Source organism: Otolemur garnettii, unplaced genomic scaffold, assembly GCF_000181295.1.
Source record: "Otolemur garnettii isolate 467f Iridium unplaced genomic scaffold, OtoGar3 scaffold00015, whole genome shotgun sequence".
In the NCBI taxonomy this organism is placed as follows: Eukaryota; Metazoa; Chordata; class Mammalia; order Primates; family Galagidae; genus Otolemur; species Otolemur garnettii.
The window spans coordinates 6,745,208-6,764,838 of record NW_003852410.1 but is presented as its reverse complement, the minus strand read 5'-3'; the positions used below and the strand labels follow the sequence as shown (position 1 = coordinate 6,764,838).

Genomic DNA, 19,631 nt, shown 5'->3' with positions numbered 1-19,631 from the left:
AGGTTAATGCAAACTGGGAAAAATTGAGAAAACAAGGGAAGAAGTTAACTATTATTTCACTAACGTAATGTGCCCACTTCCATGGAGTTCTATGAACAAGATATTTTTGCATAGTTGACATCATTTATAAGCAATTTTGTTTATAGGCTTTAGTGTGTTATTAAGAACTAGAGGTCACTGTTACTGACTTTAGTACCTTAAAAGCAAGGGTTGTCTTATTCACTTGACATTGGTTGAAATGAATAAAAGATGATGACTTGTAAAGAGTTTTTGAGGCATGGACTTCTAAAAATTTAAGTACTTTAAAAGTCTACTGCCGAGTGTTTTTTTTTTTTTTTTTTTTTTTTGCTTCCTTCTGAGAAGTAACAGCTATCTAATTCTCACTCTCTCAAAGGTTGTTACCTGACAGTTTCCCCTCCCCATGAACTTCCTAAGAAAACATCGTCTCTCTTTTTAAATTTTTTTTTTTTTTTTGCAGATTCTAGAAAATAAAAGAGGACAACATCATGTGTTTTACATTCTTAGTTGTGATCTAGGGTTTACATTACACTTCTGAAGCACATTGCAGTCAATTTTATATCATACGCTATGACATAAGACATATAACATATGACATAAGAACCCTGTAATAGGTTACTTCTCTTTTTTCTCCTGTTCTTTCTCTTTTTATTGTCATATATTTTACTGTTATATATGGCATAAACCTCATAGTACATTTTAATTTATTTCACGTTGGTTAGTCTCTTATGTTTCAGAGACATGTAAAAAAGAGAGAACAGTAGTCCTTTATGTTTACTATGGAGTTATCAGTCCTAGCTCTTAATTCCTTGGTATTGATCCAGTTATTCATCCGGTCTCGTTTCTTCAGCCTAAATAACTCCCTTTGTCATTTCTTAGGGTGCAGATCTGCCGAGGACAAATTCCCTCAGTTCTCATTTGTGTGAAAACACCTTGCTTTCACTTTCATCTTTAAAAATCTGTATATTTTCCTTTTTAAAAATTACAGTTTCATTGAATTACACTTCACAAATTTAAAGTGTACAATTCAGGGGTTTTAAGTAGGTTTGTAGGGTTGTGCAACTGATGACATAATAACTTTTAGAACTTTTTTCGGCCCCATAGAAATTCTGTATTCTTTAGTAGTCACTCTTTATTTCCCCTTAAAATTTTCCCCATTCTCCTGCCCTTGGTAGCTCAGCTACTTTCTAGTTTTGTGGAGGTCTGTCACCTAGTTTTATGACGTGGGCCATTGTGGAAGCTAGGCTTTGATCTTTAGTTTCCAGGTCTCTGCTAGTGGTCCGTTTTGATGGTCTGTGTGTAGCATAGATCTCAGTACTTCCTGCAGAGCTGGTTTTGTAGTGGCAAATTTCCTCAGTGATTGCGTGCCACTAAAAGACTTGATTTCTCCATTGAATTTGAAACTTAGCTTAGCAGATTACAGAATCCTAGGCTGGAAGTTGTTTTTTGTGATATATTGAAAGTGGGAGCCCAGTCTCTTCTGGCTTGTAAAGTTTCAGCTGAGAAATCCATTATCATCTTGATGGATATGCTCCTGTAGGTCAGATGGCCCTTACTTCTGGCTACTTGCAGAATTTTCTCTTTCATTTTGACCTTGGCCATGTTCACAACAATGTGTCTAGAGATGCTCTGTTTGAATTGAGATGAACCAGGGTTTGATATCCATCTAAAAGGCATATATCTGAATCTTTTGGTGATGCTTGGGAAATTTTCAGTTATGATATTCTCCAGTAGGGCTTCTTCTCTTTCAGGGATACCTGTAATTTCTATGGTCATAAGCTTCATTAAGTCCTATAATTCTCTAGCGATTAATCTGCTTTTACTCTCTTCTTTTCTTTTCTGCCTCTCTAAATGCCTGAGTTAGCTCAAGAGCCTTGTATTCAAACTTTGAGATTCATTCATCTTTATGGTTTAATCTGTTATTGAAACTACTGCACTTTTAAACTCCTTGAATGACTCCTTTGATTGTTTAAGCTCCATCATGTCTTCATTCATCTCTTGGGTCAATTTTGGATTTCCTTTTGGTGATTTTCCATGTTCCCTTCAATTCCCTTCATTGTTTTTGCCATCTATACTCTACATTCCCTTTCTCTCATTTCTATAATTTCTTTATACTTGGGATCATGATCATCTGTGGTAGCTGCCTTATGATCCCTTGGGGAGGGTTGATCTGTTCTGGTTTTTCATGTTGCCAGAATTTTTTTGTTGCTTCCTCCTCCCGTGTGTTTTCTTTTTGTTCCCTTCCTTCCCTTGCCTCCACCTCCTTAATCTTCCTTATCTCTGCACTTTGACTTTGAAGTGGCTGACAAAATGTCTCTAGTCTGCCATCTTGGAGCCACTCCACTGTCATCTGCATTCTAGCACTATAGATTTGCCTATGCTGAATATTTTATATGAATGGAATCCTACAACATGTGGTCGGCTTCTTTTATGTAGTAAAATGTCTTAATCTAATTTGGACGCTAAGGAAAAACATAAACACAGTGGCTTATAAACATCAGAAATTAACTGTTCTTATTTTTATGGTCTGGAAGTCCAAGATCAACCAGCAGATTGAGTGTCTGGTGAGGGTACCACTTCCTAGTTCATCTGCTATACCCTCACGTGGCTGAAAGAGAGTTAGAAAGCTCTCCTGAATCTCTTTTAATAAAGGCATTGCTCCCATTCATGAACGCTTTGCCCCTCATAACCGAATTTCCTCCCAAAGGCATCTCCTAATACTATAACCTTGGAGGGTAGGTTTAAATGTATGAATTTTGATGAGGAGACATAAACATTCAGAACATACCAGATAATATTATCAAAGTCTATTCATATTGCCGTGTTTATCAGTACTTCATTTATTTTTATTGCCAAATAACATTCCATTGTATGGATATGCCGTATTTATTAGTCCATTTATCATTTGATAGCATTTGGATTGTTTGCACTGTTTGGCTCTTGTCAATAATGCTGCTATGCATATTCCTGTACGGGTCTTTGGGTGGATTTATGTTCTCAAGCCCCTTGAGAGTAGAATTATGGATCATGTAGGAACTCTGTGTTAACCTTTTGAGGAACTTTCAGACTGTCTTCCAAGTGGTTGCACAATTTTAGATTCCCCCAGCAGTGTATTAAGGTTCCAGTTTGTCTACACGGCTTTGATTTTTGGAGAATATTTTTATTGGCTATAGAATTCTAGGCAGATACTTTTTCTTTCTGTACTTTAAAGATTTTGATCCACTGTCTTTTGGCTTACATTGTTTCTGAGTTTTTAAAATCTTTGTTCTCTACATAGTATCTTTTCCATATGCCTACCCCTGATGCTTTAAAGATTATTCTTTTTATTTCTGATTTATGTTAATCTGATTACCATGTACCTCTGTGTGCGTGTGTGTGCGTGTGTGTGCACATGCATGCCTGTATCTCTGTATCTTGCTGAAGTTCATCGAGTTTACTGAGTGAATGGAATCTATTGTTCTTTTAATGAGTATTGAATTTTCCTGTTTTGTTAATAAAGTTACTTGTGGATCAATTCAGTTCTTTAGAGAGCAGTGATTTTCAACACTCAAGAGGATCTTAGCTGTGCTGTGAAAGTTTTAAAAATCATTAAATTATTTTTAAAAGAAGTTCAAAGTAAATATCTTCTTCTTTTTTTTTTTTTTTTACTTTTTTTGATCAACATAATTTAAGTGTGACATGGAAGTTTAACTATTGGTTTGAGTGTGTTGTGAGATAACAAAAGTTTGAAAAACACTGCTTTAGGGGCTTGTCTTCAAGCTTCCTTAGGTCAAGTGTAGTGTAGCTTTAATTAGGGGCTGGATTAGCCCTACTTCTAAGGTGGGACACTTTTGACGTCTCTACTAATGCCCAAGGTGTTCCACAGCACCAGAGTGAGAGCAAGATACAGGCTTACAGAGCATGATACATTTGCCGTAGACAGTGAACAAAGAGGCCTGGAAGAGTTCTTTATATTTGTGGAACACTAGATCCTTATTAGATATATGATTTGTAAATATTTTTTCCCATTCAGTGTCCCATGACATTTAAGTGTTTCATAAACATTAGCTATAATTATTATTTTTAAATCAGTGTCTCTTCAAAACATCACTAGCCTTTTCTCTTTTCACCAAAATGGCCTCATATATATTATCTCCATATGTGTATGTTTTCTTGGTTACACCATCAGAAGCAGGGCACCTCCCAGCCCCACATGAACTCTGACAATGTTGAGCTTTGAGCTTCCCTGTTCTTTATTTGGCCATATTTTCCAAGAGACATTGCTTCTTTGTAGAGACATTACTTAATACCCCTATACATTTGAGTTTGGATGTTACCTATGACTCTTACAGTGTGTTCATTGAAAGATATGGATTTCTTTTCGCACTTGTAAATAACACACCTGTATTAGGACTTGTAATGTCTCAGATTCAGTGTCATCTTAAGTATGGGTCCATGTTTCTTCACCACCTGTTGGTGATTCTTCATTTTGCAGGTAGTCCAACATGACCCGTGTCGGGGTGGAGCTGGATACTGGAACAGCCTCTTCCGCTTCAAGCACCTGGCCACAGGGCATTACTTAGCAGCAGAGGTAAGTAGCACATCCATGGTTTTCTCTTTTGAGGGTGATGCACTTGACCACCACTTCTCACTCCCTTATAGCCATGGGGCAGCGAAAGGCTTAGGGAAATACTCAGTCGCCTTGCTTTTCCTCTTGTCTCTCTGTTTCCTTCTGCCTCGTTTCCCTAGAAAGGAAAAGGGAAAAATAATTACCACATTTTAGTACTTGACAGGGGTTCCGATCAAGATAGGAGAGCAAGAAAGTCAGAAAATAATGACAATCTACCTGACTCTGTGGCCTGATGGACAGTGCATGGGACTTGTAGGCAGAAAATAATACCCATCTAAGTAGAATTTTCCTTCTGTTTCGCTCTTGCATACTGCCCTTCCTATATCTTATCTCCCAGCCCCACTCCTAACATGAGTGACTGAGTCTCAGCTGCAGCAGAAACATGAAATGTAAAGTTGGAGGCATTAAGATGTGTAGAGTTAGACAATTTTATAAAGCAACCTGATTACTCAGAGCCTGAGTGGAATAGATGGGGGCTTATCTTTTACTTGCAGGAACATCAGAATTCACAGAAATTAACTTTACCTTAAATGTCTGTGAAGGGTTTTTGAGGACAGGAAAAACTCAATACCGAAGGACGGGAGGCGTTTACCTTTTAATTTTTGTATCAAATTAAAGAGCCACCCTGCTGGATGACAGATGCTGAGTTTTACTCTGATCTGCTGGAAGATGCATGATGCATATTCATATCAGATTCTAGTCGTACATCAAAAGACCCTTCCTATCGTCCGGCACCACCGGTGAGATCACTCACATTTCCAAGGTGATACGTGGGTGTCAGACTGCTTCTGAGACTGACCCAAGGAATGCTGAATTCAGATGCGTTCATCCCCAGGGTGCCTGATACGTGTATGAACTGACGATTTTGAAATATTTAAGAACTGAAGATCAAGTCTAAGTTTAGATTTAAAATGGAGCTGTAGGGAATTACGGATCCAACTAATCAGCTGTGCAAAATGTTGATTTATGTGGTTTGTTAAAGACTAATGGTGGTTGCATTATCTGTTATGTTTTGAGGCTATGTAGCTCTTGCTGGAGGCCTAAATTTTTTTTTTTTTAACTAAAAATAAGCAGGATTATCAATGACTGTGTCTTGATCTTTTATTTATCTCAGACTTTTAACTGTTGCTTTGCTAGTGAATTCGTGGTGTTCCTCTGTCTATACTCAAGAGCCGTCCGTTGGTGATTGGTAGATTGTTCGTGTGTGTTGTACCCGTGTGACGTGTCGTTGTGGCATGCTGGTTTTATGGACAGAGGGAAGGGACAAATTCTTAGTTGTTCAAGGATGTTTGCAGGCCTGGAAGTCTCCTGCTAGTGGAGCCCAGTCCTTGACAAAGCAATGGATGTTTTAATTTCCTAATGATTCTTTTTCATCAGGTAGACCCTGACTTTGAGGAAGAATGCCTGGAGTTTCAGCCCTCAGTAAGTATGGGAAAGAGCCTTCCTGTCTTCATCTGGTAGGGTGAGGTCGAACGATGTGGAAGCCCGTTTAAGACACTGCCACTGTGGCCATTGAGTGCTGGGGAAGGGGAAACCTGCTGCCTTAGAAGAGGGCTGTGTTCTTCACTTCCCTTGAGGGGGATCATATTCCTTTGTGTTGGGACTGGTCTGAAAGACTGTTGGGCACTGTGCTATTTGTGTGTCTGGTCAAGGAGTCTCCACCTTTAAGTTGGAAAAATTCAGGGTGTCACGGAATACTCTTAGCCTGGATGTGGTGATGGCCCACGTAGGTGCTGGCGTTCTATACATGCTCATCTTATTGCTGTTGACGATCTGTGACTCACTCAGATTTTTCAAGGAATAAGTGTGTGAGGTGTGTGGTGTCACTGAGATTGTGCAGGTAATATAGGTATGGTGTAACTGGCATCTGATCAGACATTTCAATTACCTAACCATTTTTTCTGTCCCTACTTTCTGCAAAGTCAGAAATAGGCTTTGGGGGGTATAAAGTGGTTTAGTATTTTAAAATAGGTTTTTCACGGGAAACCACATTGCCAAGTTCTGCTGCTGTATAGGCACTTGGGGTTTAGGTGTCCACCGTTATGGGTTGAGGAAGGCAGCGGTTGTGTTACATGGAAATGGTGGGCGTAAGGAAAAGAGTTTTTTTATGGAATACTTGATTGTGGTCTAGGAAAAAAAATAAACTTAGCAAAGCAAAAACCAGATACTGCTCTACTTAGCGTGTATATCTGTGTGAGCATCTCAGTAGTGGGCATGGTAGGCGATATTGAGAGTATTTCCTTCTCCCCCCCCCTTTTTTAATGTAAAATTTTGAATAAAATTAAAGGGACTTTAAAGTAGGCACATTATTGAAGGGAGCTGAAGTGGAGAGACTATAATTCAAAATGTAATTGTCTTTGGAAGGTATAGTGAATTCTGCAGTCACTGTTACCCTTCCAGTTACGTTTGGGAAGAAAGTTAACTTTGAAGGGACCCAGAGGGGTGGCGGCTGAGGGCTGCTGATTTGGGGCCCTGCTGGGGACCTTCTCTTTCCCTTTCTGCTCCTTGGTGGAGCACTTGATGCTCATTTTCCTTCTTGAGACTCTTCCCACCCCCGCTTTGGAAGTCTGTTTTGGAAGCTTTCCTCCCACAGTTAATATGTCTGAGTAAACACTGACCTAGTCCGACTTCCTGTTGATGCACAAGGAGTTTCTGTAGACTCCCCAGAAAGCCAGTCTGCAGGGTGTTCACGTAGGGATGGTTTGAACTTCTTCACTGGCAGGCCATTATGTTTCCTAAAGCAGTTCTTGTCCTTGCACCTTCTTTATTACAAGAGAAGGAACTGCCCTTGTGTGACTTGTATCCTGTAGTCTCTGTGCTGCCATCTAAGGTAGCACAAAGTCTCACCTCTGACATTCAAGGAGCCCTGGCTTCTCTCAGTGACAGCTGATGTCTGAGTGAATCTCATGCTCTGAGGGCTCTGGAGCTGCTCTCCTGGCCTCTTGATGTATGAGAGAAGACTGGCATTTTCAGTGAAGGAGGAAGAACAGAGTGGTGAAAAGCAGGATGTGGGTGGGGATCAAGACAGACCTGGATTTAAATACCAGACTTACCACCCACTGTGAGCTGTGTGACCTTGGGCAAGTTACTTTCTCTGAACCTCAGCTCCTTCATCTGTGCAGGTGGCATTTTTTAGATTGTCTAAGATTGTTAGCATTTTTAGTGCTTTTGCATCACTAGGTCACTTGGAATGTGCAACAGCCACATAAAAGGAGTTAGGAGAAGTTTTATGATCTTCATTTGACAGAGGAGGAAGAAGTAATTGAGAGGGGTCCATCACGTGCCTCAGGTTCTCTGAGAGTTCGATGGTTGGTTTATGTTTTCAGGTTTTTTCTTACCGGGGAGGTGGATGTGCTGGCAGGTGTGGGTGCAGAATTGCTTTGGTAATTGCTTTGGTCTGGCTACTCTGCTATGGCTCGGGCGTGTGGAGGAGGGATGTATGGAAAGGGGGCTGAGTCTGCGACGCAGCTTCTGCCTCTGTCTCTGTGGACAAGGCGTTAGCATTGAGAGAACCCTGCACCCTCACCCTCTTTGTGGCTGGAAAGCCTACAGTTGTTTTCATGGGGGAGACAGAGCAGCTCATTCTGCCCTGCTCATTGCTTTTCCTGAGACTGGCTCCGTCGCCTGTAGTTGCCTCAGACCTCACTCAGCTTTGTTATGCTTGTCCTTCTAAATTCAGCACCCCAAGCCACTGGCCTGGGGCCAGAGGGAGAACAAGGACAACCTGAGTGAGGCTCACTCTCCTCCCTGGGCTTCTGCACATGCCCTTCTCCCCACTAGGTGGCAGCCACTGACCGCGCACTGAGAGCACATGAGGCTGCTGTTTCCAGACACAGTGGGCTTAATGCCACTGTAATTTTCCTCTAGACTTCCCGCAGGTCTCTGAGATTTAACTGCCCTGTAGCCAAGCCGTGTCTGAAACCATAATCGGGTCAGTGTTTATTTTGAAAGCAGTACATGGAACACTTTGCCGGCTAGTGAGGAGAGAGCAAATGTTCAAAGTGCTTTTCCAGAGTGGAGGTTGCGGAAGCGTTCTGTCACTTTCTAGTTGACACTCATTTTCACACAGCTGGAATAAAAGGGTCTTGGGTTTGTGGAGGCAGAGATACAGGTTATTAGAGGAGAAAGCTTGGGGAAAAGAGGCAGAGGTTTCAGATGTTAAAAGAACTAAAAGAATTACACTGTATTGTGTATGTGTGTGTGTGTTTAATTTACAGTGGCAGTTGGGGCTGCTGCTACACTGGGAAGCAGACTGTTGCCTGCACCTTCCTACCCCTCAGGCCTCAGGGAGTTGGGTTCTGTTGGTCTCTCTTCTCTGCCTCCTTGTTTGGAAAGGAGGAGGGCTTTGGCTTAAGTGACAAAGAAAATGTGGTCTCCCAGTAGATGCAGGTGGATGTTGTCGGATGTTGAGAATGATCCCATGTAGCTGGCCGAGCCCGTCCGAGCCAGTGCCTCGGCTAAGCCCGCTCCTTCATAACTCTCCTGGGTCAGGGGGTCTTTGGAGCCTTGCATGTGCTTTTCCAGTTGCTTAGGAAAGCTTCCGTCATCGTTCACTAGATTTCACTTGGATTTTCTGCAGTCTCCGCCAAATCCTGATGCAGTTGGAGAGGCCCTTCTTGCTTGAGTTGTCATCAGCAGCCCTCTCAATTAATTACAGACATTTTTTTCCAGGGGGAGGCTGACGTCTCAATTTTTTTTTTTTTTTTTTGGCCACGCTGGGATTGCTGCTTATGAACCCTTGGATTCAAGTTTCTTTTATTTTATTTTTCCCCCTGGGAAGTAGCTGTATCATTTTGTCAGCAGACAGTGATCACCATGACCCCACCCATGGGATAAGATTCCCCAGCGAGCGCCCCCGGTCCCATGACTGTGCAGATGGATGTGACTCTGTGTAGTCCTTTGTCATCTAGGGCGCTCTCTCCACGGGCGTCAATTATTGTTCTCTCCACATTGTCGAAACCTTTTTATTGCAACACAAGGAGGTAGAGAGTGAACATTTTTGGCTTCCACGGCCAACTGTCACCTTTTAGGGCTGCTCTGAAACTGTGGTCCTTTCCCTGCCAACTGTTACGTTCACTAACCTTTCTTCTCCGTTCCTGTGGATTGTGGAGTGACTGTAGTGAGTGGAGAGGTTTGCCCTGCAGAATTCTTGATTTGATGACCTTTCCTCCTCAGGTGGACTCTGATCAGGATGCATCTCGAAGTAGGTTACGAAATGCCCAAGAAAAGATGGTGTACTCCCTGGTCTCTGTGCCCGAGGGCAACGACATCTCCTCCATTTTTGAACTTGACCCCACCACTCTCCGTGGAGGTGACAGCCTTGTCCCAAGGTATGATTTTTGAAATTGTTAATCCCAAGAGAATCAGGGCCAGTATATGTGGCTTGACCATGCTTTATGTGATTCAAGGTAGGTATATTGCCTTTTAAAAGCTTCCATTTTCATTGACTTCCTCCTTATTATGATACCTGGGTAGGAGGTATCGGTCTGTAGAACCCAACTGCATTTCAGTTTTAAGTAATTATATATATATTGTGTTCTCTCTTCTGGAAGTTACTTAATGAATTTTTCTTTGGATCCCAGAAGACAGGGGAATGGCAGTTATTCTAGGCTCAGTGTTTTCGTTTGTTAGGAAAAGAACAGAAACATGAAATTTGAGTATCACATTGTTCCATCCGAAGATGCTTCATGGGAAGCTCTTGGTGAAAAAGGAATGAGGCGTTCCTTGGCCGTATTCCCCAGTGGGTTGGAAGAAATCCCTGTAACACTGTGAGAAGGGAAAGTTTAAGTTTCCGGGTCAAGTGACTAACCAGGTTGGAAGTCCCCTGCCTCTATATTCCCTCCATTCAGTACATTTTTTTTCTTGGCAAACTTTCTTTGTGGGGAATTTTCCTCATACTGATTCAAAGCTCAGAAGCAAGAAAATCTCTGTGATCACGCTGGCCAAAGCATTTGGCGTGGTCTTCCAGTGTGTTCACTTATAATCCCGGACTGGATCCTTGCTGTCTTTGCTTGAAATGAACTTTTATTCCTTCTTGCCCTTGGCTGCCGACCTCCAAGCCAGAAAAGAGTAGGGTGTTGTATTCGTTGATCCCATGGAGTCATAAAAAACCTTAGGTATAACACAGACGTTTATCTCCATCTTAAAGTTGTGTTAAGTTTTGATCCTTTAAAGATCAGAAAGTCTAGGGTTGGATACAGGAATATCCATAAAATGCTATAAGCGAAGGCATTTTTGTAGTAGTCGTGGTTAAAAGGCTTCTTCAGAACCAGAATGAAAGGAATAATGGCAAATGCTGGATAAACTAAACAAGATTGTAAAATTGTAGTATGTGGCCATCGTGTGCATCAGGTGGACATAGGGAGAGAGTGCAGCTCTGTGGCTCTTTTGTAATTGTCCTGGTATCATGGCTTTTGAGTTAAAGGTTGAGAATGAGTCTTGGGAGGAATTGGTAGAAGGCCCTTTTGGGTCATAAGTGAAATTTGACGTAGTACTCTATAGAATGTAGTCATCCAAGTAACAGCTTAAGCTCCAGGCTTTGGTTGTACATTGACAAGACAGAAGTGAATCCAAGTCACTTAGAATAAAAAATGCAAATCTCTTTGTCAAGTATCTTGTTCAAGTTGTTTAATTTATATTCAGGCTAGTCAAAGTAAGTGGCACTATAGCTTCCCTCTCCTGGACTAACTTGTAATGTTCACAATAGTTATAATGAAAAAAGAAAGAGAGGAGATGTCTACTAAAGAGATGTGCCTGGCTTGATTTAGCCAGCCACCCTTTTCTCATGAACATGATATGCCAGTGTTCTAAAATCTTCTTAGTGCAAAAACTTACATTCACCCTTCTTTGCCTCAGTCCCACCAATGTTGCAAGTTCCAGCTTGAGTTTTCTGTAGCAGAAAACTGTTGTGACTCCCTGAGTCTTCCCTGACTATCTCCCAAGGTGGTGCCCTTTGCTGATCGTCTCTCCTTACTTACCATGCTGGGTGTATTCATCTGGTTTCACTCGTAGGACAGTAGGTTTTTTAAGCATAAGAATTATGCCATTATTTCTACTAGTTCTTCAGAAGAAAAGGAAAATTGAAAAAATTGTAAAAATGATTCCTGCTCCCTGTAAAAAGAAATAGCAACAATGTTTTAAAATCTTAGGGAGAACAGAGAAGCAAGTAAAAATCACATATAATTCAAGTATTATTCAGAGGTAAGTACTGGTAACATTTTGGTTTATTTTCTTTCAGACAGGTCTCTGAATACACAAAAGTGACTATATAATTTATTATAAATGAGATCATATGCTTTTAAAAAAATACTTGTTTATTGAATAATATATTTTTACATATTTTCAAGTAAATTAATGTCAGTTGTCATCACCATGATTAACTAGTCCATTATTGAGACATTGGATTTTTTTAGGTTTTTACTATTATAAATAATTCTTTGTCAGACATCTTTGTGCTTCACTTTGTACCTGTGTTATCATCGCTTAAGGAAAAATATCTAAAAATGGGATTGCTAGATAAAAGGATAGATACATTTTACATCATATATGCAAAGACCAGACTCCTTTCCAGAGTTCTTCCGGATCAGCTCTCACCAGCAATGCTCAGGGTTTCACCAGTCTTTAAGAACTTTAGAATATAATCCAATAAAATGATATGTTGTTTTAATCTGTGTAAACTGTAGACTAAGGAGGTTGAATGTTTCTATGTTTATTGGGTATTTATATTATTAAATTACTGATCCAAGTCCTCATCCAATTTTCATTTCCAATATTCATGTTTTTTTTACTGATTTTTAAGAGCTGTTTATAGTATGTGTGGATTAGTAACTTTAAAAAAAAAATTTATTGAGACAGAGTCTTGCTCTGTCACCCTGGTGAGAGTGTGGACACATCACAGCTTATAGCAACCTCAAACTCATGGGCTCAGCAATCCTCTTGCTTCAGCCTCCTGAGTAGCTGGGTCTACAAGGGCTTGCCACCACACCTGGCAAATTTTTCTATTTTTTGTAGAGACAAGGTCTGGCTCTTACTCAGGATTGTCTCAAACTCCTGATCTCAAGTAATCTTTCTACCTGGGCCTTCTGGAATATTAGGAATACAGGCATGAGCCACTGTGTTCAGCTAGTGAGTAACCCTTTGATGGTAGAATGCACTGATGCTGTAATAGTTCACTGTAAACAGAAATTCCTGGGCTTGAGCTATCCTCCTGCTTCAGCCTCTTGAGTAGCTGGACTACAGGTGTGCCTCACCATGCCTGGCTAGTGTAAAATTTTTGTAGAGACTGGATCTTGCTATGTTGCCCAGCTGGTCTCAGAGCTCCTAGCTTTAAGTGATCCTTTCCCTTTGCTTCTACAAAATCCAGGGATTATAGGCCAGTTACTGTGCCTGGATTAGGGTTTTTCTTTTAATTTTGTTCGTGACTTTTTTTTTTCTGTATAGATGATAGAAACCTGAAACTATGTAATAAGAACTATTCATCTTTCACTTTTTAAATGTGGAAATCTAAAGCAACCTTTTTGGAAGGAAGTATGGAGAAGCCTTAAAGAACTCAAATTAGACCTCCCATTTGATCCTGCAGTCCCATTACTAGATATCTACCCAGAAAAAAAAAATCTTTTTATCATAAGGACATTTGCACTAGACTGTGTATCGCAGCTCAATTTATAGTTGCCAAAATGTAGAAACAGCCTAAATGCCCACCAACCCAGGAATGGATTAACAAGCTATGATATATGTATACCATGGAATATTATTCAGCCACTAAAAAGGTGGAGACTTTGCATCTTTTGTATTAACCTGGATGGAGATGGACTATTTTTAGTAATGCATCACAAGAGTGGAGAACCAAGAATCCAGTGTACTCAATTCTAATGTGAAGGCAGTAGATGAGCTAATGGGTAGGGGAATTGAGGAAGTGGGGAGAGGGGAGGTAGGAGGGGGTTCGGGGGTCATGATGTGTGACACACCTTGGGGGTGGGACACAATTATAAGAGGTACTTTAACAAATGTAATCAGTGTAACCTAATTCTTTGTACCTTCAATGAATCCCAAACAATTAAAAAAAAAAATAGTAGGAATCTTACAGTTCACAATGGGATCTGTTAAGTAAATAAATAAATATTCCTGTTCCTAAAACCCTCTGTCCTTTTTCCCTTTAGGAACTCCTATGTCCGTCTCAGACACCTGTGTACCAATACCTGGGTTCACAGTACAAATATTCCTATTGACAAGGAAGAAGAAAAACCCGTGATGCTGAAAGTAAGTCCCAGAACTTGGCCACCTCTTCCTGGCCTCCTGTTCCCTAATGAAAGGACTCCTTTGAGGATTTAGCTGGGGGGGGGGGGGAGGATGGCCACGAAGTTTTGTTGCTTTGGCAAGAGTGTGGTCATGGCCACATTTGAATGCAATGAAATAATTCCCTCCAAGAGACTTGGGTGAATCAAGCCCAGGGCTTTTGAAATAACCTTTTATTTTATCCGTGGCTTCTCAGTGGTTGAGCAGTTGTCTGGATTTCATGACTGACTGGAGAATGCTTTTGGCCAACAGAATATTTGCTTGTACCTCGAGGTGCTTCAAATATCTGGTTGATTTCTCCTAGCCTTTTCTTATTTATTTCTCTTTGTATTTCAGCACACATTTTTATCTTATGTTTTTGGAAAGTTCTCTCTTCCCCTTTATCTCTCCTTACCCACTGTCTCCAGGTACATAATTACACACACACGGGAATTTTCTTTTAAAAGAAATGGAAATGTATTCTCACGTAACTTTTTTGTTGTGGCATTGGGGAAAGTTATTGGATTTTTTTCTTCTTCCGTGAACATTTTTAGGTTTATAGAAAAGATAGAAGAATGGTATCTACCTTTATAATCCTCTCCATGTAGAGTCAATAATTACCATTGGCTATATTTGCCTTTTCTCTGTCTATATGTAAACATTTTCTCTAGTTACAAGAATCTTATATGTTCCCTGTAACAGACGAAGTTACAAAATGATAATAATGTCCCCCTTTCTGCCTCACCGGTCCCCATAATATTAATTTCCAGAGATGACAACTAACCCTCCAGATGTGTCCTTCCAGATGTTTTCTAGTGTCATTTTACCTGCAAGATAGCACTAAGGTTTTTTGATTCCTAATATGCTGTAAATATAATGTTTGTTTAACATCTTACTCTCTCCATCCAAGAGACAGTCTCATAAAGACCACCTTGAATTTCAGATTGGCACCTCCCCCGTGAAGGAGGATAAGGAGGCATTTGCCATAGTTCCTGTTTCTCCTGCTGAAGTTCGGGACCTGGACTTTGCCAATGATGCCAGCAAGGTGCTGGGCTCCATCGCTGGGAAGCTGGAGAAGGGCACCATCACTCAGAATGAAAGAAGGTGAGCACCCCACATGCTGGCAGAGCCATCCTCATCCATGCAGCTTCCTCACGTCCTTCTTGGAGTAGGAGAATGGTGACTCCAAACAGCTGAGTGTGAGGGTAGCCGCCCCTAGCATTTATGGGAGGCGCCAGTCTGTAATTCCCAAGAAATAGTACTTCTGCCCTCACTTCTTTGAGAGTCTCTAAAGTTGTGAAAATCTCTCTCTCTGTCTCAAACTTGGTCTCTGGAACCATGTTACTAAATGTCAGGGAATGAGGTTACCCTGAAATGAAATTTTATGGCTGGCATTTTGTGAAGGTGATCATCCTTTTTTGTGTTTTCTATAGTTTACTCTTTTTAGTCCTTGGCCTTGGTTGTCAGTTTCAAGGAAATTGGAAAGTGTGGTTGTGCCCTGTGTAACTGGTTTATCCATGCAGAGGTTTCCAGGGCGAAGCTGTCAGCCCATCGAACACCTCCGTCTGTAACCGTGTCTTTCCTCCTAAGGTCTGTGACCAAGCTGTTGGAAGATTTGGTTTACTTCGTCACTGGTGGAACTAATTCTGGCCAAGATGTGCTTGAAGTGGTCTTTTCCAAACCTAACAGAGAACGGCAGAAACTGATGAGAGAGCAGAATATTCTCAAACAGGTCAGTGAGCTGTGATATAGGGGAGCTGGCTTTGTAAGAAGTGAGTGAGATCACTGTTCTTACAGAGGGATGTTGGTGATTCCCACCTGGAAGACTTGATTGATTTTTTTTAAATAAATTTTACTTTTTAGAGCAATTGTAAGTTCACAGCAAAATTGAGCAGAAAGTACAGAGAGGCTCATACCCTGCCCCCAACACGTGCAGCCTCCTCCGTCAATATCATGCACCGGGGTGGCCTTTTTTTACAACTGATGAACCTACATTAACCTGTTGTCACTCAGAAGTCCATACGCTTGCATTAGGGTTACATCGGGCTCACTCCTGGTGTCGTGCATCCCACGGGTTTGGATAAGTGCGTAATGACAGGTCCCCGCCATTATAGTGTTACGCAGAATAGCTTCATTGCCTTAAGAATCCTCCAGGTTCTGCCTAATCATCCCTCCTCCCCAACACCCCTTCGCAACCATTAATCTTTTTACTGTCTCCATGGTTTGGCCTTTTATAGAATGTGATTATAGTTGAATCACATAGTAAGTAGCCTTTTCAGAGTGACTGCTTTGGTGTAGGAATGTGCATCTCAGGCTCCTTCATGTCTTTTCAGGCCTTGAGAGCTCTGTTTGAATTGTACCATACTGGCTGAGTATCAGCCGTGTGAGAATTTACCAGGAACCTCTAGTAGCAGTTAGTTGACAACTTTATTTTCCTCAAAAGTAACATAAAGCACAGTGTGTCCTTACGGTTCTGTTATATGTTTGGGAGATTCGGCGTACTTAATACACTTGGAAGGCCTGCATAGGTTCTTACAGGATGACACCCTATAAAAGTCACCACAGATTTTTTCCTACAGAATGTGTGGTGGTTTACTGAAAATACATAGACGGTATTATTTTATATAAATGTAAATTGTTGTAATGACAATCAAAGGCAGGGAAGTGACATTCATGTTAGGTGAAGTGTATAGAAGTGCATATCATATCTTATAGAAATATATGAGAGATTGACTCACAAGCTTGTGTGGAAATTTCTGGCCACCAAAGCTAAAAGGGAAACGTGTTAGTATACATCTCCCAGTTCCCCATAGGAGTGTGGGATCTGAGAATCCATTCTCTTTTTGCTGTATGGTAGATAAAGTTTATTAACAATCCATCATGTTTCAACAAGGATTTCAAGTTCAAGAATAAATTAGTGTGTAGCTGTTGAGTATGATGACTCCCAAATCAGACCTCTGACCTATGTTCATTTCTACAATAGTAATTCTTGAGGGACCAAAATAATCGATTCAGTGGCAGAAACCTTCATGATCATGTGTGTCAGGCTTGTTATTTCCTTTCATCCTGTAACACCCTTGTGATATAGACATTAACTAGTCTTTCCGTATTACTGGCGAGAAAACAGACGTTTCCTTTGACTATGATCTGTACTGCTAGGGAATAATAATGCGTGTGGTTTCAGTCTAGAGTTGGCTGATTCCAGAGTTTGTGCTCTTAAACATTTTGCTCTAAACACTGAACCAGCAGGTAAGTGAAGGAGTGGTCGGGTCCAGACAGACTGAATTCATGAATACCCAACCTCAGCTGATGGACTAAATAGTTTTCAGGTTATTTGTATGTTTGGATAGAGCAACTTTGTCACATCATCCAGCCACCAGTGAGGTTGTGGTATTCTGGATGGGGAGTTAGCCTTTGAAACACTACGTGATGACAGGTTTTACTCTGTGCTTTCATGAACAGATCTTCAAGTTGTTACAGGCCCCATTCACAGACTGTGGCGACGGCCCGATGCTCCGGCTGGAGGAGCTCGGGGACCAGCGACATGCTCCTTTCAGACACATCTGCCGGCTCTGCTACCGGGTGCTGAGACACTCGCAGCAAGACTACAGGAAGAACCAGGTGGGGTTGAGGGTTGACACAAAGTGACTGTCCGTTTTCTCCCTGAAGGTTATGTACCTTCTTCATGAATTTAAGTGTCAAGTATACATTTATATGAGAGATAGAGAATAATTCAGTGGGAAGTGTGCTCTTAGAAAGGAAACAGATTGTTTCCAAGCCCAAGAAAAATATGATTATAGAATGATTAATAAAGCGCTCAGATTTCCCCTTCTGCAGCTACTTTTCCATGAGGTTTCTGCTTTGGAGCTGGTAGTACACGTGTCGTGTTTTTATGACATATTCTCTTAAGGCTGAGGTGTGAAATGATGCCATGTGTTTATATTCAAGAAACAGTGGAATCTTTCCTTCCTGCCCCCTTTCATGTTCTCTTTATTTTGATTCTGGCTTGTGTTTGATGATATTCATCATTATCTGTGGACAGATGTGTTCTCAAGCCTAGATATGTCATATATATTATACATATATACATGTAGATGAACACATGTACCCCATCTATACACATGCATACTGTATATTAGGGCTGTCTGGAAAGTAGCCAGCCATCATTAATATTGTTTTTCATATTACATGGCTGGATATGTTCTGGACAGGCCTTGCCTATGTATTGGTTTTCTTCCATAAAAAGAATTTTTGACATCTTTGGGGGTGCCAAACAATGTTAAGAATTTAAAGAAACCTGAGAACTGTGTTGCTATATTATTGGTTCTCCATTCAGGTTATTTGGTTCCCCAACAACAATTGGTAATGTCCAGAGACCCTTTTGAGTGCTGTAACTTGGGCATGCTACTGGCATCTAGTGGGTAGAGACAGGGAATGCTCTGAAAAGACCTACCGTGTTTCCCTGAAAATAATACCTACCCAAAAAATAAGCCCTAGCAGGATTTCTATGCATTTGTTAAATATAAGAGCTACCCTGATAATAAGACCTAGTGATGGGTATGGCTATGCAGATATGCATTTCGGCACGGAGAGGAAGCCATCCCCTGAAAATAAGCCCTAGTGTGTCTTCTTGAGAAAAAATAAATATAAGACCATGTCTTATTTGGGGGGAAACATGGTAACAGTGCACAGGACATCCCTCCACAACAAAGACATATCCTGCCCAAAAGGTCAGCAGTGCTGAGATTGAGAAAACCTGGACTACTTGGTGTCCTGTGGAACTTCAAAAGGATGTGTATCACAGGCTTGACTCTGGTCGCTTGTGTTTGTAATCCCTGCCTTACGGTGCAAAAGGCTTTTGTTTCTAAAGTTTCATTTGCCTCTCCAAACTGGCCTTTAAATTTAAACTTAATAGTTGAAGGGTTTTGTTATGTTGTCAAAAAGGCAGTTTTGCGGTGGCTCTAGCACTCTGGGAGGCCGAGGTGGGCGGATGACCTGAGCTCACAAGGTCAAGACCAGCCTGAACCAGAGCAACACCTTATCTCTAAATAGCTGGGCATTATGGTGGGTGCCTGTAAGTCCCAGGTAGGCTGAGGCAAGAGAATCGCTTGAGCCCAGGAGTTTGAGGTTTCTGTGAGCTGTGATGCCATGGCACTCTGAGGGCAACAAAGTGAGACTCTGTCTCAAAAAAAAACAAAAAGGCAGTTTTGACCTTAAATAACAAACACTTTACAAATTCAACCTTGTTAGCAAGATGTGGTTGCTTCAGTGCGTTGATCTGGAATGTACCCAGATAGTCCAGAGAGATTTATTCTGCTCCTCTTTTCCATCTTCAGATGAAGAGACATCAGGGTCTGCAGAGTGTGCCAGGACGTTTTGCCTCCTACAGGAGGAAACTAAGCCAGTCCCTCTTGGTGCTAGTGGGTTGGACATCTTTGCATAGTTGTTTATGGTTTCTGTACCACTTGACAGATGATGAATTCCCAAACATGCATCCTCACTGAGTGTAGGGTAAAAAACATGGCCTGTGTCCACCAGGTTAATCCCGAATAGTTTCCAGGATTTAGGAATTAAGGGGGAAAGAAACTAGGCAAGTTTAAAGGGCCACTTGAACTTTGAGCAAGCAATCTCTTGGGCAAGGGCATATCTTTAAATAGAAACAAATGTTCATAAGTGGTTTCCTTGAGTTCGCAAATATTTCTATGGAATGTGATGTCTGATCCCAAAAGAC

General features: G+C 41.1%; 1 protein-coding gene across 4 annotated transcripts in view; it reads left to right on the top strand.

The window, feature by feature from the left end:
* The window catches only part of ITPR1 (inositol 1,4,5-trisphosphate receptor type 1), a 338,711-nt gene that overhangs the window by 142,713 nt on the left and 176,367 nt on the right, over positions 1-19,631 (top strand). For 2 of the 4 annotated variants that reach the window (XM_023510680.1, XM_023510679.1), the window contains exons 11-17: positions 4,493-4,588; positions 6,005-6,049; positions 9,803-9,957; positions 13,786-13,885; positions 14,844-15,004; positions 15,491-15,632; positions 17,363-17,521. In XM_023510680.1, the coding sequence (XP_023366448.1) occupies positions 4,493-4,588; positions 6,005-6,049; positions 9,803-9,957; positions 13,786-13,885; positions 14,844-15,004; positions 15,491-15,632; positions 17,363-17,521 (858 nt within the window). The remainder of the gene's footprint in view (positions 1-4,492; positions 4,589-6,004; positions 6,050-9,802; positions 9,958-13,785; positions 13,886-14,843; positions 15,005-15,490; positions 15,633-17,362; positions 17,522-19,631) is intronic. The other 2 variants (XM_023510682.1, XM_023510681.1) reach the window with 1 other exon arrangement.